Source organism: Meles meles, chromosome 17, assembly GCF_922984935.1.
Source record: "Meles meles chromosome 17, mMelMel3.1 paternal haplotype, whole genome shotgun sequence".
In the NCBI taxonomy this organism is placed as follows: domain Eukaryota; kingdom Metazoa; phylum Chordata; class Mammalia; order Carnivora; family Mustelidae; genus Meles; species Meles meles.
Window position 1 is genome coordinate 27,844,263 of NC_060082.1, and position 25,690 is coordinate 27,869,952.

Here is a 25,690-nt window from a genome sequence, read left to right on the forward strand (position 1 = left end):
ATTCAGTGGGTTGTTGTGGAGGTTAAATAGGATAGTATGTGTAAGATGCCTGACGTTGTAGCTTGCAGGTTAAGTAAGTACTCAGATATTACCTCACTTCCGGTTCCTATCCTTCCTATTCCACTATTCTAAGTTATAAATGATCTGTGGGGTGTTTTGTGTTTGTTCTTGTCTACTTTTTCTCTTATCTAACTGTGGACTCTCATATATGAAGTTGTTAATTGATAATTAAGCTTTACTTATTGCTTTAAGTAGAATGATGATTTGTCTCCTGCAATTTTTTAACGGCATAAGCACTGTACATCGATGTATTTCAGTGTAAAAATGTTAGAAATACAGAGAAGATCTTGAGAGATTAGTATATGATTCTACGTGCCCCTAGAGTTGTGAGGTTATTTTTCAGATGTTCCAGAAAAGAAATTCTGAAGCTGTCTCCAACTACATTATCTTAGTATCTCCTTGTCAGTGCCTTAAAAGTAAATTTCTTCCTACCATCATGTCTTTTACCCATCTCTCTTCACAGAGATTGCTAAACCAGCTACCAGGATAATGATTCTTCTGCATACACATAAGGAAATTATTTACAGCTACATAAAAATTGCATGCCAGATAATGGGTGGGGATTTTGTCTTAGTTATTTACCTTTTATCCATTATTCTTTTACAGAAGGTACAGTGGAAATTGCAATTTCTAATTTGTTACCATTTCCTTTTCTGAGCTAAAAATCAATACATGCGGAAATGTAGTCTCTGAACCCTGTGATGTTAGCAGTCCTGCAGGCTGTCTGCTGTAGTCCTCTAAGAGCACACCACAGCCCACACACACTCCTTCCCCCACCCCCACCATCCAGTAATGACAGTGGCACTGTCCAGATGCCTCAGCTTTACTACTGTGCTTTTTTCATACTGTTTTAGACATACTTTCTTCATGATACAGAGAAATCTAACTTAACAAGTCCAGTCCCCCGTCCCCCCACCCCGCCATTCATTGGCAGGGAACAAACAGGGTTCCTTCTAATTATTCCTTTCACTAGCTCGTTTCACATTAGTTTGTTAGAGTAGTGTCCCCAACTTAGGATCTGAAGACCTTGAAACACTTAGGAGTTCTCCCAAGAGAAAGACTTCCTAGGCACAAAGCAGTAGAAAAAAATCTAACAAAGATTTAAAAATTTAAAATTTAAAAAAAAAATAAAATAAAATAAAAATTTAAAATTTAAATTTAAAAATTTAAAAAAATCTAACAAAGGAACAGGTTAGTGTATTTTACTAAACAAAAATCATGCACAACATTATAAGACAAATTAGGTGGATTTGCTACAACTGTGACAAAGAGTTATTTATTTCTATATAACATATTATATATAAAGATATATATCTATAAAGATATATATATACATATATATATATAAAAAGAGCTCAGAATAAAAATACATGAGAGAAACACTAAAGACTTGAACGTATAGTTCACAGAGGAGGGAGTACAATTGACTACTAAATATGAGGGGGGAAATTCAACCTAATTCCTAATAGAGTCTTATTAGTAATAAGGTAAGAATTAAAACAATAACTACAATTTTTTGTCTACCAAAGCATCAGAGATTAGAAAACTATCCAGCTACAGAGAGTAGAATGAATTGGCAACCTTATATTGTTGGTGGCAATATAAATTGGTTTAAACCTCAGAAAGTATTCTTAGAATATACATATATTTTTTTAAAAGATTTTATTTATTTGAGAGAGAGAAAGAGCAAGCACACGTACCAGCAAGGTCGGAGGGGCGGTGTGGTGGGGGCAGATGGAGAGGCAAACTCCATGCCGAGCAGGGAGCCCATCTCAGGACTCCAATATAGGACTCTGAGATTGTGATCTGAGCAGAAGGCAGACACTTAACTACTGAGAAACCCAGGCACTCCTCTTATAATGTATATTAAAAGTTTTTTTTAAGTGCACGTTCTTCACTTCAGCAGCCCTCTCATTTCTGTCTTAAGAAAATAACTGCGGGGGCCCCTGGGTGGTTCAGTGGGTTAAAGCCTCTGTCTTCGGCTCAGGTCGTGATCCCAGGGTCCTGGGATCGAGCCCCGCATCGGGCTCTCTGCTCAGCAGGGAGCCTGCTTCCCTTCCTCTCTCTCTGCCTTGCCTCTCTGCCTACTTGTGATCTCTATCAAATAAATAAATAAAAAACCTGGGATTTCATATTCAAGCATATTTATCACAGGATTATATGTGATTATTTATAGTCCCAAATTACAAACACCTGAAATGTCTAAGAATAATAAAATTATGTATTAAAAGATTTTTGTTAATATCTTCGGGAAATTAAATATAAACAGCTGAGGGGCGCCTGGGTGACTCAGTGGGGTAAAGCCTGTGCCTTCGGCTCAGGTCATGATCCCAGGGTCCTGGAATCGAGCCCTGCATCGGGCTCTCTGCTCAGTGGGGAGCCTGTTTCCTCCTCTCTCTCTCTGCCTGCCTCTCTGCCTACTTGTGATCTATCAAATAAATAAATAAAATTTATATATATATATATAGGCAGCTGGAGAGGGGGTCGCCTGGCTGGCTCAGTTGGTGAAGCGTGCAGCTCTTGATCTCAGGGTTGTGAGTTCAAGCCACACATTGGTTGTGGATGTAGAGATTACTTAAAATAAAACCATAAAAAAAATTTAAAAACTAGGATACAATAAATATGGTCCCATTTATGTTATATAAATATTTAAAAACAGGGCTGGAAGGGAATAATCTTTTAAATTTTGGTGTGTCTTCATGTTGTGGAATTCCAGGTAAACATTTTTCATAATACTTGTCTCTATTTTCTAAATTCTTTTTACCAGTGAGCATGTATTTTACTTATGTTTTATAATCACAAATAATCTCTAAATCTTTTTAACCAATGGGGGGGTTTAGTATGCAAGTAAAGATGAGAATATACTAATCCTCAAGTTATTTCTCAAATTTTCTAAAAGAAAATGGCTTTTGTGCTAGACAAAGCTATTACACTAAATAAAGACATCAGAACTGACTAAAATTATATCTATTCATTGTGAAAACACTGGTGTTCTCATACTTACATTGGCACTTGTATGTAACTCTGGCAGTAATAGGGAAGTTAGTTTGTTAATACATCTTGGTAGATCGTCTTTTAGAACATGAGGTCTGTCTTGGAAAAATAATGAAAAGAGTGCTTTGTGGCAAAGAAGTTCTGGAACCAATGATCTAGGGTGCCAGGCATTTAGAACCATAAAATAACTGAATGACTCACACTGACACCTTTGTCCATGTTCCACTGTAGACATATAGTTACTATCAGAGTGCTTACTGAGAAACTTTGAAATAAGAGGAAGTGTTGTCAGTTCTCTGGGTTTTGTAGCATAATCTGAATATTTCCTATGTGTTTTTATGTCCCCATCCTTCAAAATCTGCCTGAGTGAAATCAGATTATCAAGAAAGAATGGTTTTTTCCCTAGGTTTTTTTTGTTGTTGTCGCCATTTTTTGTTTCTGGTAATTACATAAAGCAGCAGGAATTAAAGCTGAAAATCAGTGGAAATTTTTAAACGTACAAAGCATAGAAAATACCTCTCAGTTGTGGAGTATTTTCATTGTCTTAGCCATACCGGTATCATTCACTAGCATCACTATTTTTAAAAAGAGTTAGATTTTTATTACTGTTTTATTATTTTGGTGGGGGGTGGGGGGCCGTGCAGAGGGAGAGAAAGAATCTTAAGCATGCTCCACACCCAGCATGGAGCCTGACAAAGGGCTTGATCTCAAAACCCTGAGACCATGACCTGAGCCCAGATCAAGAGTCTCACACTTAATGAACTGAGCCACCCAGGTGCCCCTAGCATCGTATTTGTCTATAAGGGGAAATATGTTCGGATAGAAGGATTGCTTTTATTACCTCTGTTCAAATCAAAGGGAGAGAAAAGGTGCCATAAGAAAGGGACAGATAGGGGAATAATGCTACCAAGGAAGAAGCAAATACTTTGTGGTTCTGGCTTCTCCCAGCATGAAGGAATTCTATGCACAAATAAGCATAATATGAAAGGACCCTTTGTTCAAATGCTTTGCTTTTCTAAAAGGAACTGACTCCTGAGACCTGCTTACTGGCTCACCTTGGAAAAGGATCCATTTATTTTATTTGGCAAGTACACAAGACAGATGCTCTCTTTAATGAGGTTAAACTTAAGGGTTCATGTGTGAGTTATTAGGAAAAATTTCACACATATACAGAAAAAGAGTAATGTAATGATTCCTCATACCTGTCATCCATTTTCAATAATTAGCAACTCATGGCCAATTTAGAAGCAAATCTCAGGATATAATTCTACCCATATATATTATGTTTTCATATGTATCTCTGAAAGATAAAGGGCTTTTTTAAAACGTGTTTAAAGGGGCGCCTGGGTGGGCGCCTGGGTGGCTCAGTGGATTAAGCCGCTGCCTTCGGCTCAGGTCATGATCTCAGGGTCCTGGGATCGAGCCCCGCAGGGTCCTGGGATCGAGCCCCGTATCGGGCTCTCTGCTCCGCAGGGAGCCTGCTTCCTCCTCTCTCTCTGCCTGCCTCTCTGCCTACTTGTGATCTCTCTCTCTGTCAAATAAATAAATAAAATCTTTAAAAAAAATAAAATAAATAAAATGTGTTTAAAATGCCATTCTCACTCTTCAAAGGAAACGCACAACCAGGGGCGCCTGGGTGGGTCAGATGATTGGCTGGCTGCCTTCAGCTCGGGTCATGATCTCAGGGTCCAAGTCCCACATCGGGCTCCCTCCTCAGCAAGGAGCCTGCTTCTCCCTATGCCTGCTGCTCCCCCTGCTGTGTTTTCTCTCTCTAATAAATAAACTCTTTAAAAAAAGAAAACCCACAACCAGTTTATTCTCATCAGATGTCAAGGGCACGTTCATATTCCCCCAGTTTTGTTTTTGAACACTTATATTGCCCCACTTGTGATCCAGACAAGGTCCACATGTTGCACTGAGCCTATTTCTCTTTAGGCTCTTTATTTATTTTTTGTAAGGATTTTATTTACTTATTTGACAGACAGAGATCACAAGTAGGCAGAGAGACAGGCAGAGAGAGAGAGAGAAGGAAGCAGGCTCCCTGCTGAGCAGAGAGCCCCATGTGGGGCTCGATGCAGGGCTCCATCCCAGCACCCTGGGATCATGACCTGAGTTGAAGGCAAGGTTCTAACCCACTGAGCCGCCCAGGTGCCCCTCTCTTTAGGCTCTTTTAATCCATTGGTTTTTCCATCCTACTTTGGTATTTCCTTGCAGTTTATTTGTTGAAGAAACCAAGCTGTTTGACTTGTAGAATTTCCCACATTCTCAGTTTTGCTGATTGCATCCATGTAGTGTCATTTAGTATGTTCTGTCCCCTGAATTGCCTATAAACTGGTGGTTAGACTAGTAGGTAAGTTTCAAGATTTGGGTTCATTTTTTTTAGCAAGAATACTTCATTGGTGATAGTGGTGTACTTCCTGTGGAGCATTATGAAATAGTATTCTTGCTTTTCCTTAATGATTATAGTAGCTTTTGATAATAATTGTCAGAGCCATTATTCATTGGGGTGCATATGTGGTTTGGTTTTCTTTTGTTTTAAGATTTTATTTATTTATTTGACAGACAGAGATCACAAGGAGGCAGCGAGGCAGACAGAGAGAGGGGGGTGGAACCAGGCTCCCTGCTGAGCAGAGAGCTGGATGCAGGGCTTGATCCCAGGACCCTGGGATCATGACCCAAGCCGAAGGCAGAGGCTTTAACCCACTGAGCCACCCAGGTGCTCCTGCATCTGTGTTTTTTTGTTGTTGTTGTTGTTGTTGTTTTTTTAAGATTTTATTTATTTATCAGAGAGAGATAGAGAGAGAAAGATCACAAGTAGGCAGAGAGGCAGGCAGAGAGAGGATGGGAAGCAGGCTCCCCGCTGAGCAGAGAGCCCAATGCGGGGCTCGATCCCAGGACGCTAGGATCATGACCTGAGCCGAAGGCAGCTGCTTAACCAACTGAGCCACCCAGGCGTCCCGCATCTGTGTTTTTTAAAGGTACTCCATTTGCTCTTTCAAGCCTAGTTACTTATAAGATCGCTTTGGTTTCCTCAGTGCCATTCTAGTAATTGAATTTACAAAATGCTTGATTCTCTCCGTGAGCTCTAGTAGAGCACATGTACAGAGGATTTTCTCAAAAGACTTTGCTCTTTGAAGAGGTAGAGGAGGAGGTATCACAAGAAGGCTTTAAGGAAGAGGGGAAGACACAAAGGCCATCAAAATACCTTTTTTGGGAAAATAATAGGGGGAAAAAGTCTCTTTAAAAATCTGCTGTTATGATTACCTGGCAGTTGTGATGAATGGGCAGGGAACATGATCATAAAGTTGGCTAAATTGGAAAAATCTCATGGAAAGAGAGTTTTACAAATCTATCACTTGGTTCTTAAACCATAACTTCCAACTTTCTTGAGACAACATTAGGAGAATGTTCTTTCCCCATCATTACCAAAAACTCCCATTTTGAGTTTTACAGGCTGAGAAGGGAAGCTACCTTTAGCCCCCTACCTGCACTGAGAACCTCACTTACTGTGTCAACCAGAGTCATCTAGATAGGTTGGAATGTGTTCAAGTTTGCCTTCGGAGTTTTGATGTTGTCTTAAAATTCTAATTTCAGAGATCCAGGTCCTCAAGAGTTAGTGCCTCGGAAAGAAGTAATTTCCTATTAGGCAGCCTTATGATGAAGATCCTATTTCAGATTGTTCTCTGTGCCACATAAAACAAAATCTTTTCTACTTTCGTTTCTACTTTTCTACTATGTTTCTACTTACATTTCCCCTGGAATGGTAAAGTAACCTGTCTTTTTCTTTCTTTGTCCTCAGGAGCCAATGAAGTGCTTCTGGTGGTCGGGGGCTTTGGAAGCCAGCAGTCTCCCATCGATGTGGTAGAGAAATATGACCCCAAGACTCAGGAGTGGAGCTTTTTGCCAGTAAGCAGTGGGGGAACCAGTCATGGGGAAAGAGTTTAAATGTCCTCGGTCCCTGACTCTAGATCATAACTAATCCAGCCCTGCAAGTAGCAAAGCCTAGTAACCACATGATGCTCTTCATAATGGCATAGTGGGTTCTAGATCAGTCTGCCAGTAGTTATCGACCATTTAGGTAGAAGATCAGACTTCAGAACTATCAAAGGCCCTGTGTCAAATTAAACTTTCCTGCCCCACCACTATTGGGGCACCTTCCTGAACTGTCTGTGTAACTCCCAGCATGCTCTATTACCATGCTCTGTTAAACTGAACTCAGTGTTAAATTATATTACATTGAGCTAGTGATTACTTGAAGTCTTTGTATCTTTGTCCCTCTATATGTCTCTTTTTAGTGCTGGTGAACAATAATAATTCTGAGAAAACATGGGGAAAAAAAATTTTTTTAAGATTATTTATTTATTGGGCGCCTGGGTGGCTCAGTGGGTTAAGCCACTGCCTTCGGCTCAGGTCATAATCTCAGGGTCCTGGGATCGAGTCCCACATCGGGCTCTCTGCTTGGCAGGGAGCCTGCTTCCCTCTCTCTCTCTCTCTGCCTGCCTCTCTGCCTACTTGTGATCTCTCTGTGTCAAATAAATAAATAAAATCTTTAAAAAAAAAAAAGATTATTTATTTATTTGAGAGCAAGAGGAGTCAAGTCGGGGCGGGGGCAGAGGGAAAAGGAGGAGGAGAAAAGCAGATTCCCCACTGAACTAGGAGCCCAACTCCGGGCTTGATCCCACCACCCTGAGATTGTGACCTGAGCCAAAATCAAGAGTCAGACGAGCTCAACCGACTGAGCCACCCAGGTAATCTTTCTACCAACATGGAAATCTTTTAATCTACCCTCCTGACTTTTAGGATTTCTGGCCCTTTGATCAGCAGTTTGGGGACACTTTTCTGCCTTATAGAAGGATATAAAGGATATAAAGTTCTTTAGCCCTGGAATAGATAGTAGAATAGAAAGGAATCAGATACTGGATAATGGGAAGACATTAAACTTTTTGGAAACCTTGGAAAGAGGCTGTTCAGAAGGGTTGCATCTTGAAAAGCATCATAACAAGCAAGAGGGTGTTCATTCAGTAGACCACATGAGGGTCTCCACTGTGAAGGAGAGGAATGTAGATAAAAATAGGAAGGTTAGCAAAAAGTAAAGTCTAAGACTTGCATGCCTAAAATGATCTGTATCTCTTCTTTCCTAAACCCATAGAGCATCACTCGTAAGAGACGTTATGTGGCCTCCGTGTCCCTACATGACCGGATCTATGTAATTGGTGGCTATGATGGCCGTTCCCGCCTCAGTTCAGTGGAATGCCTCGACTACACAGCAGATGAGGATGGGGTCTGGTATTCCGTAGCCCCTATGAATGTCCGACGAGGCCTCGCTGGAGCCACTACCCTAGGAGGTATGCTTGGTGTGCAGGGCATTGTTTCCATTTTGTTGTTGCTGAATCAGTGTTTATACCTCTCCTGTTAGCTGGCAGGAGTGTGAAATGTGGAAGATACTGATAAGGATAAATATTTCTTTTTGCTTTTGGAAATAGTAATGTTACCAAAGCTTTTCAGTATTAATGGGAATTTCAGCACTGACAACAGAGTTGATAAATCAAGTTCCGGTGTGCTGAGTGGAGAATTGGCCCTAGTTGTATTTTTGCAAACTCGAGCCAGTCTTTGAGGATTCCATCTGACCCCATTCTTTTTAGGGGTCCTTTTTTTTTTTAGATTTTATTTATTTATGAGAGAGAGAGAGTGCACACACAAGTGGGGAGAGGGGCAGTGGGAGAAACAGACTCTCTGCTGAGCAGGGACCACCACCCCTCCAATCTCGGGGCTTGATCCCAGGACCCTGAGATCATGACCTGAACCAAAGTTAGACACTTAACCAACTGAAGCGCCCAGGTACCCCTAGATGTCTTTTTTTTTTTTTTTTTTTTTTAGATTTATTATTTTAGAGAGAGTGCAGGCACACACTAACAGGGGTGTTGTAGGGGTAGGAGCAGAGGGGAGAGGATCTCCAGCAGACTCCCTGCTGAGCACAGACCCTGACATGGGGCCCAGTCCCACAGTCCTCCTGAGATGATGACCTGAGCCAAAATCAAGAGTCAAGTACCCAAATGACTGAGCCACCCAGGCACCCCATCTTTTCAGATGTCTTAACTGTGACGTCTTCCTTCCTTATCTATAAGACTTGACTTACCCATGAAAAACACTTTGTTTTCGTTCCCAAACATTTGAAGTATTTGTGGGTAATTTATAAAGAGAGGAGTTATTAGAAATCTCTCATCTTTTTTTTTTTTAAAGATTTTATTTATTCACTTGACAGAGATCACAAGTAGGTAGAGAGGCAGGCTCCCTGCTGAGCAGAGAGCCCGATGTGGGGCTCGATCCCAGGACCCTGGGATCATGACCTGAGCTGAAGGCAGAGGCTTTAACCCACTGAGCCACCCAGGCGCCTCGAAATCTCTCATCTTCTAATAGTCTATGATTCATTCATTCTGAGCAGATATGATCTATGTGTCCGGAGGCTTTGACGGAAGCAGGCGTCATACCAGTATGGAGCGATATGACCCAAACATTGACCAGTGGAGCATGCTAGGAGATATGCAGACAGCCCGGGAGGGCGCTGGACTAGTTGTGGCCAGCGGAGTGATCTACTGCCTAGGTATTCAGTCTGGGAAGAAGCAGTGGGAGGGAACTTAATGGGTGGCAACTTCTAGGTGGGGATCCCTTTTCAATAAAATAAAGTTCATAGACTTTTTCAGCTAAAATTCTAGTCTATCCTCATATCTTTTCTCTTAGCTGGGACTATCTTTTTTGTGGAAGCAGAAATTAGGGTACTGTCAGATCTCTCTCCAGATTATTGAAACTCTTAAGAACTGAAATTAAAAGAATTCGTTGAAACACTCAGAGAAAGGCAGCCTGGGAATGGGCATGAGGATTTCCCATTTTTTCCAAAATGCTCTCTGCTTTTTCAGGAGGATATGATGGCCTGAATATCTTAAATTCAGTTGAGAAATATGATCCCCACACAGGACACTGGACTAATGTTACACCAATGGCCACCAAACGCTCTGGTAAGACCAGTCATATCTAAGGGAAAGGACAGTAGACCATGCTGACAAATCTTTACATTATGCAGTGGTGCTGCAATCAAAAATGGGGGATCAACAAATCAGAGTTGAAGTTCTTTCTTCACTGCACAGAGTAAAAGGAGTGAGGTTCTCTTCTCTTTGCCTATCTTTTATCACTATCTTTATTATCACTATATAGCGATAATAAAGACAACTAGATAATTCTAGGCCTGTCTGGCCCTAGTCCACATCCCTCAACTACCTTAGAGTTCAGCTAGCTATCAGTGATCATGTTTTGTTTTTAGAATTCTGATCCTAAGGTTAGTAGTATTCACTTGCTATGCCTTCTTTTCCCCCAGGTGCAGGAGTAGCCCTGCTGAATGACCATATTTATGTGGTAGGGGGATTTGATGGTACAGCCCACCTTTCTTCTGTGGAAGCATACAACATTCGCACCGATTCCTGGACAACTGTCACTAGTATGACCACTCCACGATGCTATGTAGGGGCCACGGTGCTTCGAGGGAGACTTTATGCTATTGCAGGGTAAGGATTTAGAAGCCAGACTAAAGTCGTCATGCATTCAGGACCAAATGATGCAATCCAAATTCTTGGATCAAGACAGACTTTAGGTTGGGGGAGACCTCTCCAGTGGTGGCCTTTGATGTAGGACTGTATGGAAAGGAAGAGAAAATTTATTTTCTTCTTTTGCTTCTTCCCCACTCAGATATGATGGGAATTCCCTGCTGAGTAGCATTGAGTGCTATGACCCTATCATCGACAACTGGGAAGTAGTGACATCCATGGGAACCCAGCGCTGTGATGCTGGCGTGTGTGTTCTTCGAGAGAAGTGACCATTGTTGGAGCACCATCCAGAGCTAGTGACCAGTCCAGGGGACAGTTTATGGGAGAGTCAAAGATCCTTTCCAGAATATCTATTTCTCACTGTGTGCACAGGATGATTACAAGCACCAGCGCAGTGATGATTGTACTTACTTGACACACACTCCGCCTTGCGCTGGTAGTTGTCCGTGAGGAGGGTGGGTAACAGACACTCAAGGGAAGACCGTGCACACAGAATGGATCTGAGAGGCCAGATCACCTCTCCTTCTGGTGTAGAGAGCACTCGTGTGCTCAGGAGAATCTGTATCTGTTGTGCCTCATGTACTGCAGAGAAGGACGGTGAGTGTGACCTACTAGATGTGGGCAGTATCCAGCGTGTAGATGATTGGAAGGATACGAACTTGAGTAAGCTGGGTAAAACCCAAGTCTTGTTTTCCAAGAATATCTTTCCTAGTCTGCAGTAGCTAGGGGCAACACAATTCCATTCTGGAGAATAACAAAGGGAAAAGCCCCCTGTCAAAATCTGGGGGGCTTGGGGAGAGACCTGGCACTCCTTTAAGGGACAGGGTTGGTATATCAGGACTGGGTTTAGAGTAAGGGAGGTCAATGGAATTTGATGGAATGTGAGTGAACCTAGAACACCACTGAAGTATAACCTGAAAGATTTGCAAGGGTGTATTATTGGAAGGATCTTTTTATTTCCCCATGGTCTTTCTGAACTAGAATGGTGCGCATCTTGGCACTGGAGACTGACAGAATAAGAGTGAACAAATGTTGGGGTGAAAAGATATAGAATAAATGTGGGAGTTCAGTATGTCTGGGAACAAACTAGAAGTACCTGTGATTTTACAATCGTCTTATTTCCTGCCAGGGCTCACCTATCCATGGCATGGTTTTCCCTGAGTGGGTGAGACACTCTTTCTGTGTTGAATCAAATACTACTACACTATTATACTTCGTTACTATTTTTACTATTTATTTGAGGATGGGGGTGGGGTGCAGCAGCCTATAGATGCAGCTGCCTGATTACAGCCCCGTTTCTTTTAAGGGCACACTCCTCCTGAGGAGTGCTTTTTTACTGCTGTGTTCGGTACAATGAGTGCTTTTCCTACTAGAAGGTTCCCTCACCTGTCCTTAGAGTAGATTTTACTCATCCCAGGACAGAATAATCAAGAACAACCAAAATCCTTTTGTTAGTTCCAGTACTTGGTATCGCCATTTCTGAGCCACCATGCAAGGCTCCCCTGTGTTTTGGAGTGAAATTCTTGGTTTTGTGGGTATTGGGAGTGTTGGGGATGTGATAACCTAAACAAGGATGCACTTTCCCTTTATTCCAAAATTCCATTTTTTCCTCTTTCCCTGAGTTGTATTGACCTCAAGAGTTCATTTCCTTTGTATTTTTTTAAGAAAATATTAAAAATCAATTGTCTCAAATGCCTGTAAGAGAGTTTATGGCTAACCAGCACTGTCTTGCAGATATTTGGGGGGAGCAGGCGGTCAGCTGTATGTCCTTTCTCTTCTTCCCATTCACCTTAGGTGATAGCCAACTAGCTCTTCTGTGTTTCTCTGTTAGACATGGGTAAGAGGTAGCCTACCCCTTTACCCTTGTGGGGATTCTCATCACGAAATATTTATATAAAAATGGCATAGGTATCGACTCCTCTCACACTTGTAGTTTACTTGAAAGCCAAACAGAATAAAGAGGACTCAATCTTGAACTCATTTAGTACGTACCCTCTTGACTTTGAGGATTTTATTCACTCCAGTCCTTTTTCTATTCGCTTAGAGTTGTCCCGTGACGTAAACAGCTATCCGGAAGGCCTGCCCTGCAGCACTGCAAAAAATCCTGATACTTCCAGAGAAAAGGGAAGGGGGAGCCAAAGAGGAAGTTATTTTCTGTAAAGGAGCCTGCCAACCTTTCCTCAGCAGATGGATTGTGCCTGCTGATCAGACCACGGCTATGAAACGTGACTCCTCCTATCAGGAAGAGCTCCAGGGGAGGCAGGAAAGTGAGGGGGTAAAGAACTGATGGCTATCTTTACTGCTGACTTTTGTGAGTTTCAGACCAGATTCCCAAATAGTTCATATATGGCAGCCACAACTGAATATTCTGCAGAAACTGAAACTCTTTGCTCTCTTTCCACTCCTCCCAGTCTTACATGCTTTGCTCATGGGTGTACAGAGGTCCCCCTAATTTAGGGGTTCTTCCTGTTTTTCTAGCTCTTAGATGGCAGCCAGCTATTTAGTTATCCTGTCTCAGAGATCTATCATTTATCTTGTGTCGCCCCTATTAAAATACATACATCCAGTTCATTTCTAGATTACATGATTTTATCTTTTAAAGTTCCAAATACATTGCTATATTTGTATTCCCTCTGCTGCCGCATAGTTCAGGCCTATATCTCTTGCCCAGACTCCTGGAGTAATAGCCTCCTGATAGTTTTACCTACACTCTTCCAGTCTAGAACCCTTGCATTTTGTCATCAGTGTTCTTCCTAAAGTACAACTAGGATCATTACAATATCTAATATACAGCAAAATTTCAGGGAATATCAAAGTTATTCCTAGCCCAAAATTCTGTAGATTCCCATTGCCCAAAGGTCAAATTCCTGGGGCGCCTGGGTGGCTCAGTGGGTTAAAGCCTCTGCCTTCAGCTCAGGTCATGATCTCAGGGTCCTGGGATCGAGCCCCACATCGGGCTCTCTGCTGAGCAGGGAGCCTGATTCCCCATCTCTCCCTGCCTGCCTCTCTGCCTACTTGTGATCTCTGTCTGTCAAATAAAATCTTCAAAAAAAAAAAAAAAAAGTTCAAATTCCTTCACGTGACTTTAGACCCATGGTGCTCTGGGCCCGCTCTACCATTCTGATCTTACTTCCCTCTACTATTCTCTCTTCCCGTAGGTATAGGTAGTTCAGTGAACTACTAACCATTCTTAAATTTGTTCTCAACTTTGTTTAGGTATTCTGTTCTTCTATCTGAAATAATCTTGCTTTTCAAAAAAGATCCTAGTCACATTCAGATGCCTTATTCAAATGTCACCTAGGAAAAGCCTTTCTGACTTTCCAGATGGGGATTATTCCCTAATCCTGGCTTCCACTTACTTCGTTCCCATGGTAGTCTTTAGCACATGTCATTGGTTTGGAGTATGACTTCCTGTTTAGACTATGTTCTCAAATATAGGGTCCCTATTATCATTGTATTGTCAGGGTGTGATTATATTACAGAACGACTCACTCAATGTTGAATTACTGAAGGACAAAGATGAAGAAAAACATGCAGATGGTGGTGGTAGGTAGTAGATTAGACATTACCTAATCAATAGCTTAGTTCCCCTTCATGTTCTCCTTCCCTTGCCATTTCAGGATATCCATGGCCTAATGCACTAAAACAGGTAAGCTAGAGATCTAATCAAATGGAACAGGAAAGTATAGTGTAATGACCAAGAGCAGTGGCTTTAAAGCCATGCCTGGATCTATTGACCCTGGAAAGTAACCCTTCTCATATTTACCTTTCTCAGTTGTGCACTGGGAGTAATTAGTGACAACCCCATAAGGAAACTGTGATGATTCAAAAGGTTTGTTTCTAAAGTGTGTCAACACGGTGTTTTGCCACATAGTAAACAGTATGATCAGAACAGAGACCAGCAATTAAAGTTTCCGGGCATCTTTTTCCAACACCAAAAAGGTACATATCCCTCTAAATAGTCTCTCACCGAAGGAACTAATGTGGGTAAGACTTGCTGATGTGTAGTGTGACCCGGATTCCCTTCACATCGCCTCCAGAAACGTCCCCATTCGTTCCTAAGACCAAATTTAAATTTAAGTAAACAAAGATATGGTCAACTTTAGTGAATTACCTACCCGGGTTTTACCCAATAATAAGGGAAGGCCGGTGACCAGGTGAGTATGAAGAGAGGATTTGTCACGTCCCAGGAAGTGAGTGACCCTGTCACAAAGCCAGCGGACACCTAACCACTCAGGTTAAGCGATGAATGGGGCGCTTGCGCAGTAGAATCCAGAGCGGGGGAAGCGGACGCCTGCGCAGAGCGGGAGTGGCCGCACGCTCCCCGCCCCGTCTCGGAAAGCCGCGCCAGCGCAGTTCGGAAAGATCCCGCAGAGACAGCGCCTGCGCGGCGGTGGCCGAGGGAGCCGTGGCGGTAGCGGCGATGGAACCAGCCGAGCCGCTAAACGACTTAGTGTCAGCCGAGGGCCGAAACCGGAAGGCGGTGCTGTGCCAACGCTGTGGCTCCCGGGTGCTGCAGCCAGGAACCGCTCTCTTCTCCCGCCGACAGGTAGGGAGGCAGGTTGGAGGCGCCTCACACCCGCACGTCTTCACAGGGGCCGCGGCGGCTGGAGTCCGGGTCCCCGCGCGCGTTTCCGGAGACCGCGCCCCTAGTCGCCTCCCGGCTCCGCCCGAGGCTGTCCGCGCTGGAGTTGCTGCAGGAGCGCAGCCCGGGGCCGGTCTCCCGGGACTGCCGACCCCCGGCCCCCGCCCGGCGCTAGGTGTGGACGCTGCTGCTCCGCGTGCGGTGCGGTGCGGGGCTGAGCCGAGCCCACAGGCTTCTCAGGGCCCGGCGCGCCGGGACGCACGCTGCGGAGCGGCCCGATGGCGTCCGGTGTACCCGGACTCCCGGCCCGCATCGCGCCGCCCCGCCGCTCTCCCTGACGTCGGGCGGCCTCTCCGCCCCAGGGGGAGCTCCCGAAACTACTCTGGTGTAGGGAATGTGACAGATGCCTCCCGTGACCTACACACGCTTTACCAGGGTACTGGGTGGAACGCAGAGTTTCCCACACGAATCCTGTTTCAGGTGGGATGAACACCTCAAGTCAGTTTTGAAGGAAGATTTAATTTGTTTTAATCTTTTCTTCAAGGTACGAATTGTAATCTGTTCATACTGCCATCACCCCCAATGGGGAACGCTGAAAACAGTTTTTGTATTTTGGTAAATTTTTATCGAGGTGTAGCATACCCACAGGAAAGTGCAAAGTATAATCTCATTCCAGGTATGTGCATACCCTGTCACTCAGAATTGTCCCTAAAAATATGCTCTGCCCTCATGACCCAACGCACTGGGAGTTAGGTGTCAACATAAGAATGGGGGGGCACACTCAGTCTATAACAGGGTGCTGCTGGCAGCTCGTACAGAGAAACCAGGAATGCTGCTAGGCATCCTGCAAAGCCCAAGACACCAACCTCCCTCCGCCTGGCCCCACAACAAAGAATTCTCCATCCCAGAACGTCAGTAGAACAAAGATTGAGAAACCATGGCCTAAAGACTACAAAGCTCATTCACATGTGTAATCCCAGTTGAGTTTACAACATCGGTAGTATTTGTTATTTATACCACTAGCCTGTGAGGTCCTGTATCTTGCCCACCTGCATATCTCCTACACTTAAGACTGGGCACATGGGGCGCTTGGGTGGCTCATTGGGTTAAGCCTCTGCCTTCGGTCAGGTCATAATCTCAGGGTCCTGGGATGGAGAGCCCCACATCAGGCTGGCTGCTCAGCCGGGAGCCTGCTTCCCCCTCTTTCTCTGTCTGCCTCTCTCCCTACTTGTGATTTCTCTCTCTGTCAAATAAATAAATAAAATTTTCAAAGAAAAAAAAAAAAAAACACTGCACATAAATAAGATAATAGTAGATAATTAGGTTTAAATAAATTAGTGAACAAAAGCTATTTGCCCAGTGTAAATAATGGGTTAGCAGGGAGAGAATGGATTAGTATGCCACTGTTGGTGCACATGTGTTCTTTTTTGTTGTTGTTGTTGTTGTTAAAGATTTTATTTATTTATTTGACAGTCAGAGATCACAAGTAGGCAGAGAGGCAGGCAGAGAGAGAGGAGAAAGCAGGCTCCCTGCTGAGCAGAGAGCCCAGCGCGGGGCTCGATCCCAAGACCCCGAGATCATGACCTGAGCCAAAGGCAGAGGCTTTAACCCACTGAGCCACCCAGGTGCCCCTGGCATGTGTTCTTTGTAAGTCCTGTAACTTTGGGGGTTTTTTTAAGATTTTATTTATTTTTTTATATTTTATTTACTGTTTTATTTTATTTATTTATTTGGTGCAACTTGTGTTCTTTGCAAATGCTATAACTATAACTGTTTTGTTTTTAAGATTTTATTTATTTTGGGTGCCTGAGTGGCTCAGTGGGTTAAGCTTCTGCCTTCTGCTCAGGGTCCTGGGATCGAGGCCTGCATCGGGCTCTCTGCTCTGTGGGAAGCCTGCTTCCCCCACCCCCGCACCGTCTCTCTGCTACTTGTGATCTTTCTCTGTCAAATAAATAAATAAAATCTTTTTTTAAATCTTTTTTAAAATCTTTTTTTAAAAAAGATTTTATTTGTTTATTTGGAAGGCAGAAAGCAAGCACAAGCAGGGGGAGCAGGAGGCAGAGGGAGAAGCAGGCGCCCCGCTGAACAAGGAGCCCACCGTGGGGCTCGATCCTGGACCCTAGGACCACAACCCGGGCTGAAGGCAGCCGCTTAACCAACTGAGGCACCCAGGTGCCCCTTTAACTGGTTCGGTTTTACATATAAAATGTTCATACCCTTGAATTCGGTACTTCTTGAAATCTTATCTAAAGTTGAAGACAGAGGAAATTATAATGAAGCCAAACAGAAATGGAGGGAACAGCAGTGTGATGTTTCACTGTTGTTAGAGGAAGTATGGTATGTTTGAAGAACTAAAAAGTTCAACTTGACCAGAAGACAGGATGTAATAAAACTGGCAAGAAACGAGGCCAGGTGGAGTTGAGGTGATTGGAATAGAGGAGGTGAGGGAGCTCTGGGGAGGACTCATCCCCTTGCGGAGTAGAAGCCCATCAGTGAGGGTAGGATGTGGAATCAAAAAGTTTCCTTTTTGGAACCTAAGCCAGGTGCCAGTCAGCTGTGGATACCACAGGGTATCCTTCAGATGACCGTGACAGGTCACCAGATGGCAGAAACCTTAAAGGAGCAAAGGTGGATGTGCGGATGTAGGAGTAATAATTTGGAAGCAAGAAGAGCACTGGTTCCCATTCCCCATCCAGAAGTAGGAAGAGTGTCAGAGAATGGGCAGCACCCAGGAGTCAGTGGTGGTGTCCTCGGCCAAGAGCCTCATTTCTATGAAAACAAAGAGAAAAGGGAAACACTCACCAAAGTTTGAGAATATAGGAAAGAGTGATGATTTTATAATAGAAGAGGGTAATTTCCTTTGTTCCATTTTTTGGAGCGGGAGATTCATGGCAGGAGTGGGCAGTGGAAGATTAACTCAGAGAGAGAAGGTATAGAGCTGTGTTTGGTGAGGAGTATGAGAGCAGAGGACCTGAGGGCGCACCCAAGAGCACTTTCTTCTGAGGCAAAACATGTCCTTAATCCACGACCCAGCCAGTACACTGTGGGACCTGTATCCTGGGGAAATGAAAACCTGTGTTCACACAAAAAGCTGTACATGAACGTCCATTGCTCCTTTATTCATAATATCCCCCAACTGGAAACAGCCCAGGTTTCCTTCAGCAGGGGAGTGACTAAAGAGACTGGCCAGCCATCCGCTGCAGTGAACTACAGTGGAGTGACCTAGTATGCATACAACTTGGACGCATCTCCTGGGAATTCTGCTGAGTGAAAAAGCCAGTCCCCAAATATTACATACTATATGATTCCATTTCTGTGCCGCTTTTGAGTTTTAGAAATGGAGAGCAGGTGAGTGATTGCCGGGGTTAGGAATGGGGGCCGGGGGCTTTGGTAAGTCTGGTTAAAAAGGTGACGAGAGGGATCCTCCTGCTGGTGGAGCTGTTCGGTGTCTTGACTGTGGTAGTGGAGACATGAACTTACCCAGGGTAAACTTGACAGAACTCTATATACACACGTTACGCACAGAAAGGAGTCCAGGTAAACTAGGGACATCTGAATGAAAGCAGCGGAGTGTTTCCGTTTGATGTCCTGGTTGTGATTTTATACTCTGGTTTTGCAAAATATTACCATCAGGGGAAACTGTATTACCAAAAAAGAGGATACATGGAATTTCTGTATTGTTTCTTAAATAGAACTAGCATATGTGTCTTTGTATTATTTCTTCACTACATGCGAACCTATAATTACCTTAATAAAACTTTAAAACTGATTAAACATTTTAAAAATCAGGACATTATGCTAAGTGAAATAAGCTAGTCACAAAAAGACAACTACTGTATGATTCCACTCTTATGAGGTACCAAGGGTAGTCAGATTCACAGAAAAAGCACAGCGGTGGTTGCCAGGGACTGGAAAATGGGGAGTTGGTGTTTAATGGGTACCAAGTGCCAGTTGATCTCAAGGTCCTGGGAAACTGCACCCCCAACCCCCATCAGCCTATGCTCAACAGGGAGCCTGCTTGAGGATCCTCTTTCCCCTCTAACCCCTTCCCCTGCTCACGCTCGGTCTCTCTTTCTCTCTGAAATACAGTCTTTTTTTAAATTGATAAGTTTTATGGTATGTATATATAGTTGATCACAAAAAATTAGGAATTAGAATGGAACGTGCATCTCAACTATGTTAGGCAATATTCTAATTCTCTGTTGCTACGTAACAAAACCACCCAAGACTGGTGACTAAAATTATTAACATTTTTTTTGCTTTACAGTTTGGGGAGTTGACTGAGCCTAGCTAGACGGTTCTCATTTGGGGTCTTTCGTGTGCGGTCAGAAGGGTCATCTGAAACGCTGTCTCCCTCACGTGTCTGCCTGTGGCCTGGGAAGACTCAAACACCTGAGCACTGGGACAGGCTCCAGGGGCCTCTCTCCCCATCGGGGCCTCAGGAGCCACAATTCTTACGTAAAAAATTCTTACGTAGAAGCTAAAGGCTCCCGGAGCAAGTGTTCCCACAGAAACCGGCAAAAGTGGCCAGGCCTTTTCTAAGCTAGCCTGTCCCCTCCCTCACACGTGACTCATCAGGACTGGCACAGCGGACTGCCCAGGCTCAGGGAGAGAGGCATGGACTCCGCCTCCTGGTGGAAGGACTGTCAAAGAATTTATGCACGTTTTAAAACCATCACAGATACAGAAGGGAGAAAATTTCCGAAAAGTTACTAGAAGTTTACTGTATATTTTAACAGTTTTTATTTTCGCCTATATTGTATGTAGCATGCTTGCCAAGTTTTCTACCATGAGAATGGATTTTTACAAAGAGAAAGAAAATATTTTTAAAAGGGTACTTACCAGGGTGCCTGGGTGGCTCAGTGGGTTAAGCCTCTGCCTTCGACTCAGATCATGATCCCAGGGTCCTGGGATCGAGCCCTGCATCGGGCTCTCTGCTTCCCTTCTTCTCTCTCTCTGCCTGCCTCTCTGCCTGCCTGTGATCTCTGTCTGCCAAATAAATAAATAAAATCTTAAAAAATAAAAGAGTACTTACCAGTTTTTTTCCCCTTTTCAAAGATTTGCCTGCTGCTCCCCCTGCTTGTACTGTCTCTCTCCCCGTGCTTGTGCTCGCTCTCTCTCTCTTTTAAAAAGGATTTTATGGGGCGCCTGGGTGGCTCAGTGGGTTAAGCCGCTGCCTTTGGCTCAGGTCATGATCTCAGGGTCCTGGGATCGAGTCCCGCGTCGGGCTCTCTGCTCAGCGGCGAGCCTGCTTCCCTCTCTCTCTCTCTCTCTCTGCCTGCCTCTCTGTCTACTTGTGATCTCTCTCTGTCAAATAAATAAATAAAATCTTTAAAAAAAATAAAAAATAAAAAAAATTTAAAAAAAGGATTTTATGTATTTGGGAGATAGAGCACATGAGCAGAGAGAGGGGCCGAAGGAGAGAGGAGACAAGCAGACTGGTCAGGGAGCCTGAGGTGGGGCTTGATCCCAGAATCCTGGGATCATCACCTGAGCCAAAGGTAGACTCTTAACTGACTGAGCCGTCCAGGCTCCCCTGTTAGCAGTTCTTGAAAAAGCAAAAGGAGTCCGCTGACACTCTCACTCACTGAGTGGGGATGTTCTACATCTCTTTGAAGAGATGGTCCAGGATTAGGGTACTGGCTGGGGTCCTGAGCAGCTAACCCACCTGGTCAGGGAGGGAACTGGTGACTTTGGCCCCCAACCAGCTGAGTTAGCAGCCTCAAATTAGATAGTAATATCTTGATTTCCACCCCAGTGATCTATCTAAAAAGCCTACTTGTATTCCAAATGTTAGATCCCCAAACTTGACCCTGCAGTAGCCCTGGATGCTGCAGAGAATGGGTTGGGATCCACACAGATACTTGTACAACGTACACATAAATAGGTCTAGTCTTGTGGGTCTGACTTACAGGATTTAAATAAAAATGGGTATGTTTAGAAAGAAAGGGAACAGGACCCAGTCTGACCCCTTGAATGAATGATTATAGTATCTCCTTTAAAATCTCTACTCAAAAGAGGGGCGCCTGGGTGGCTCAATCATTAAGCATCTACTTTTGGCTCATGGTCGTGATCCCAGGGTCCTGGGTTCAAACCCCAAATCAGGTTCCCTGCGGGAAGCCTGCTTCTCCCTTCTCATTCTCCCTGCTTCTCTGTTCCCTCTCTCACTGTGTCTGTCTCTGTCAAATAAAGAAAATATTTTTTAAGAAAAATTTTTTAAAAAATCACTACTCAGAAGGGACTGCGAAGGTGGTGTTTTGGCTTATAAAAAAAATACAGTAGGAGGGAAGCTGTGCTCCTTTGTTAGACACTTTTTTTTTTTTTTAAAGATTTTTTTTTTTTTTTATTTATTTATTTGACAGAGAGAGAGATCACAAGTAGGCAGAGAGGCAGGCAGAGAGAGAGGAGGAAGCAGGCTCCCTGCGGAGCAGAGAACCCGATGCGGGGCTAGATCCCAGGACCCTGAGATCATGACCTGAGCCGAAAGCAGCGGCTTAATCCACTGAGCCACCCAGGCGCCCCTGTTAGACACTTTTTAAGCTAATGCTTAAGAAGTCTTTGATTTTTCTCCCCTTAAAGTTTTACTCACCTTCTGTTTAGTTAAGATGTTGCTTTCACACCTACACTATAGGCCAGAAATACTTGTAGGGAAGTTTAGGCCCACAGAGAGAGCTAGGATTGGAACTCAGGTTTCCTGGTCCCTGAATTTTGATTCCTCTTCGCTTCTGCCTGTTCCCATTTTGACTTAGGGTAAAACAAAGCACTGGGGACTCATTTAAACATTAGATGAGGTGAAAGGATGACTTTAAGAGGAGGAGGGACTGTCCTCTTTTGTGACATCCTCAAATGCTGTCTCAGGTGTCACACCATAGGGTAGTGCACAGACACCTGTGCTCGTAAGCCAAGTGCTTGGAAGATGGGGAGTAGAAATGTTCTGGATCTGTGCTCCCTCCTCCTTGCAGTGCTCCCGCCTCCCTATTAGGGACAGCCACTGGCCAGAATCTGGTCCAGACTTCAGAGGTGCAAATTCCAGGGTATTGAATACAGACCAGCAGCTCTGTAGTTCCCTAACTGTAGCGTTCAGGAAGAGACTTATTCATCTGTCCCAAAGCATTTGCCTCTTTTGGACTAATATCAGTGTGGTTTGTTTGTTTGTTTGTTTTAATTTTAAAAAATGTGTTTTGCTTTTATTCTGCTTGCTAATGTCAGACTAACTCCCTGAGGCCATCCTATTAGAGTTTGGGGATGCAGTAGAAGTGTATCCTGGAGTGGAAAATGACTGTACTGGCAGCAGCCATAATGATGAGGGGCAGAAAGGTAACAAGCTTTGCTGGCATCGTTTCTTTGAGTACGCTGGGGCAGCTAAAGGTGTGTAAACTAACCATAGGGAAAAAATTGAAGGGTGTGTATGTGCGCAAAGCTTTGTTCTAATGATCAGGAAGGCATGTTGATTAATGGGTACAAGGATCCTTGGGATGATACTCCAAATTCTAGAACTAGTTTTTCCTTATTAATGCTCTTTTTGTAAGATAAATCCAGCATATACATAACACTATTAGAATAGAGCAAAGCCAGATATCCTGTATTTATTCTTTTGATAAATAGTTGAGTTCCTGCTCTGCATCCGTTATTATTCTGGGCACCGGGGTTATAGTAGTGAATGGGAAAGGTGAGCTCCTTGCTTTCCTGGGGCCTACATTCTAGTGGAGGGAGACCCGTGGTCAATAACTAAGCCAATAAATTAGTAATTTCAGAGAATGATGAGCAATAAAGAGGTAGTGGCATAAGGAAACTTTTGGGGGTGACGGATACAGTTGTCATCTTGCTGGTCATGGTTTATCAGTATTTGCATGGGCCAAAATGAATCAAATTATACACTTCAAATATGTGCCATGTATGTGTCAATTAATACCCCAGGAAAGGCATTTTCAAAAATAAAATACAATGGGCAGTATGGGAAGCTAACTGAGATTGTTTGGTCAGAGAAGAGGTTGCATTTGAGCTGAATATCATGGAGCCAGCCTTGCCAAGATCTGAGGGCAGAGCACACTCATCCTGTCTGCAGAAGGCAAGGCAAGGCAAGAAGGCCAGTGGCTTCAGCAGAAGCTGGCTGCAGCAGAATGACCTAGACGGAGATTAAGAACAGGCAGGGCCTTACAGACCACGGTAAGGACAGCGGTAAAGCCACATGACAACAGCACGTTACCTCTCTCATGTGTCTTAAGGAATCCGGGCATGGACTAGAGGCAACAGAAAAGCCACCCAACATCCTGGTCCAAAACTTAGTGATTGGACTCCTCATTTCGTTTTCATTCCAAGAAACTGCCAGGAAGCATGTAAAGTATCAGCAGAATGGGGTGACGATGGGACTGGGCCAGTCAGCTTGCGAATTCCTTGTGTTCTCTTCCACTGCAGCTTTTCCTTCCCTCCATGAGAAAGAAGCCCGCTCTGGCTGACAGCAGCAATCCTGATGGCGATCTCCTCCAGGAGCACTGGCTGGTTGATGACATGTTCATCTTTGAGAACGTGGGCTTCACCAAGGACGTGGGCAACATCAAGTTCCTGGTGTGCGCAGACTGTGAAATCGGACCAATTGGCTGGCATTGCCTGGATGACAAGAACAGTTTCTATGTGGCCTTGGAACGGGTTTCCCATGAGTAACTGAGGGGAGGGGGACACAGCTCCAGCAGCGACTATAAAAGCTACTCCCCTCGAGAACTGGCATGTAAGCTGGTGTACTTGCTCTGGCGTCGCCTTCTCTGTACTGATGTAAATGATGAGTATCGACATGTCCGGCTGAACATGCCTAGGGCTGACCCCGCTTCCTTAAAGCCTCAAGTGCATGCCTCTTAAGTAGCTCACTTTGCAGCCCAACATCTCCTGATCTCCCTTATCCCCCAGTTGCAGGACACTGGAACACGTCCACAAATCTCATCCCTGGCATCCCGCCTGGGCTCCCTGACCCTGGGCTCCCTTGTTTCTCGCTCTGTAAGAGCAACATCCATCCTTTTAGCCAAGACGACACATGACAGCTGATGCTCATGCTAATAGTTCCAGTGCCACATTTTTGTCTCTTTCAAGAAAGCGTACAACTTTCTTTCTTTCTGAGAGTGACTTTGTCGCATGACTAACTTTATCTACAGTAATTTATTATTTTTAAAAGCATAGCATTTACAGACTTCGGAATTTAAACTACTACTAAGAAACACATTACTTGGGCGCCTGGGTGGCTCAGTGGGTTAAGCCGCTGCCTTCGGCTCGGGTCATGATCTCGGGGTCCTGGGATCGAGTCCCACATCGGGCTCTCTGCTTGCAGAGAGCCTGCTTCCCTCTCTCTCTCTCTGCCTGCCTCTCTATCTACTTGTGATCTCTCTCTATCAAATAAATAAATAAAATCTTTAAAAAAAAAACACACATTACTTTGGACACACCTGTAATACCATATTTGAGAGCCGAGCCTCTAGGTGGATAGTGACTTTTTATTGTGAAGATGAATATATCCCCTTTTCCCTTCCAATCTTGCTGTGGTTTCTCATTACATCATAGCTGTTAAGTTGAGAGTCAGATTTTCAACCCTATCTGGCAGCCAACCCAAGGAAAACTCAGCCCTGGCTTCGAATCAGAGTGTAGGATGTGGGACATAGGAGGGACAGACACTTGCCACATTGTATGTGACTTTGCAGGTTTGTCTTATCTGTGCAGGTTACTCTTCCTTTGTTCTTAGGAAAGACTTCTCTGATGGATAGAGTCATCACTTACTGAACCTACCAGGCATGCTCATCGGAGTTTTGGTTCACTTGGAATCCCTGTACCAACCCAGAACACAGACTTTCTGTCCAAATGCCACTATCTCTATAGCTGTGGGGACTGCTCTAACAGTTCGAGGTTAGCAGACTGAGTAACCCTTCAGTATGACTGTCACTTGTTCTGTCATTTCTCTTCTGAAATAACTCAACATCTTAGGAATCTCTGTGACCAGGTCTCAGGTGTCCTCGCATAAGCCCTACGTCTAAGATTGAGGAGACCCTAGAATTGAAATAAGGTCTAAACAAACCTTACAATCTATAGCCTCTCCTTCTGTATCTGTTCTCTGCTTGCTTCTGCCTTCTTTCTCCCCAGAACTTTTCTAAGGGCTCCCCAACTAAAAAGTGTGGGCCTTGGGCACGGATTTGCAACCAACATACTCTAGAAAGGTGGCTTCCTTCCCCAGTCATAGCCTCAGTGAGCTCTAGTTGAAAATGAGAGAGCTGTTCTCTAGACAAATGTCCGTGATTATGGCATTTGCAGAAAAACACCTGTGAGAATTATCCACTCAGGTCAGAAGGAACAAAACCAAGTAGATGCCTCTAGGGGCACATGGCCCCTTCAATCACAAGCCAAAACCTAAGCAGAGCTTTTTTTTTTTTTAGATTAGATTTTTGACTTTTCCTTTTTTAATCACAAATAGTATGTGTTC

At 44.0% G+C, this 25,690-nt stretch overlaps 2 protein-coding genes across 4 annotated transcripts in view; both read left to right on the forward strand.

Annotated features, from left to right (window-relative positions):
* KLHL12 (kelch like family member 12) overlaps positions 1–12,341 on the forward strand; it is a 29,951-nt gene extending 17,610 nt beyond the window's left edge. For all 3 annotated transcript variants that reach the window (XM_045983287.1, XM_045983289.1, XM_045983288.1), the window contains 6 exons: positions 6,854–6,960; positions 8,204–8,399; positions 9,497–9,655; positions 9,969–10,067; positions 10,424–10,610; positions 10,792–12,341. In XM_045983287.1, coding sequence (XP_045839243.1) covers positions 6,854–6,960; positions 8,204–8,399; positions 9,497–9,655; positions 9,969–10,067; positions 10,424–10,610; positions 10,792–10,918 — 875 coding nt within the window. In that variant the 3' untranslated portion in view covers positions 10,919–12,341. The remainder of the gene's footprint in view (positions 1–6,853; positions 6,961–8,203; positions 8,400–9,496; positions 9,656–9,968; positions 10,068–10,423; positions 10,611–10,791) is intronic.
* Positions 12,342–14,783: 2,442 nt separating this feature from the next.
* Positions 14,784–24,442, forward strand: RABIF (RAB interacting factor). The gene is made up of 2 exons (XM_045982119.1): positions 14,784–15,198; positions 23,650–24,442. The coding sequence occupies exons 1-2, from the start codon at positions 14,899–14,901 to the stop codon at positions 23,893–23,895; spliced, it is 546 nt and encodes a 181-aa protein (XP_045838075.1). The 5' UTR covers positions 14,784–14,898; the 3' UTR covers positions 23,896–24,442.
* The last annotated feature ends 1,248 nt before the right edge of the window (positions 24,443–25,690 follow it).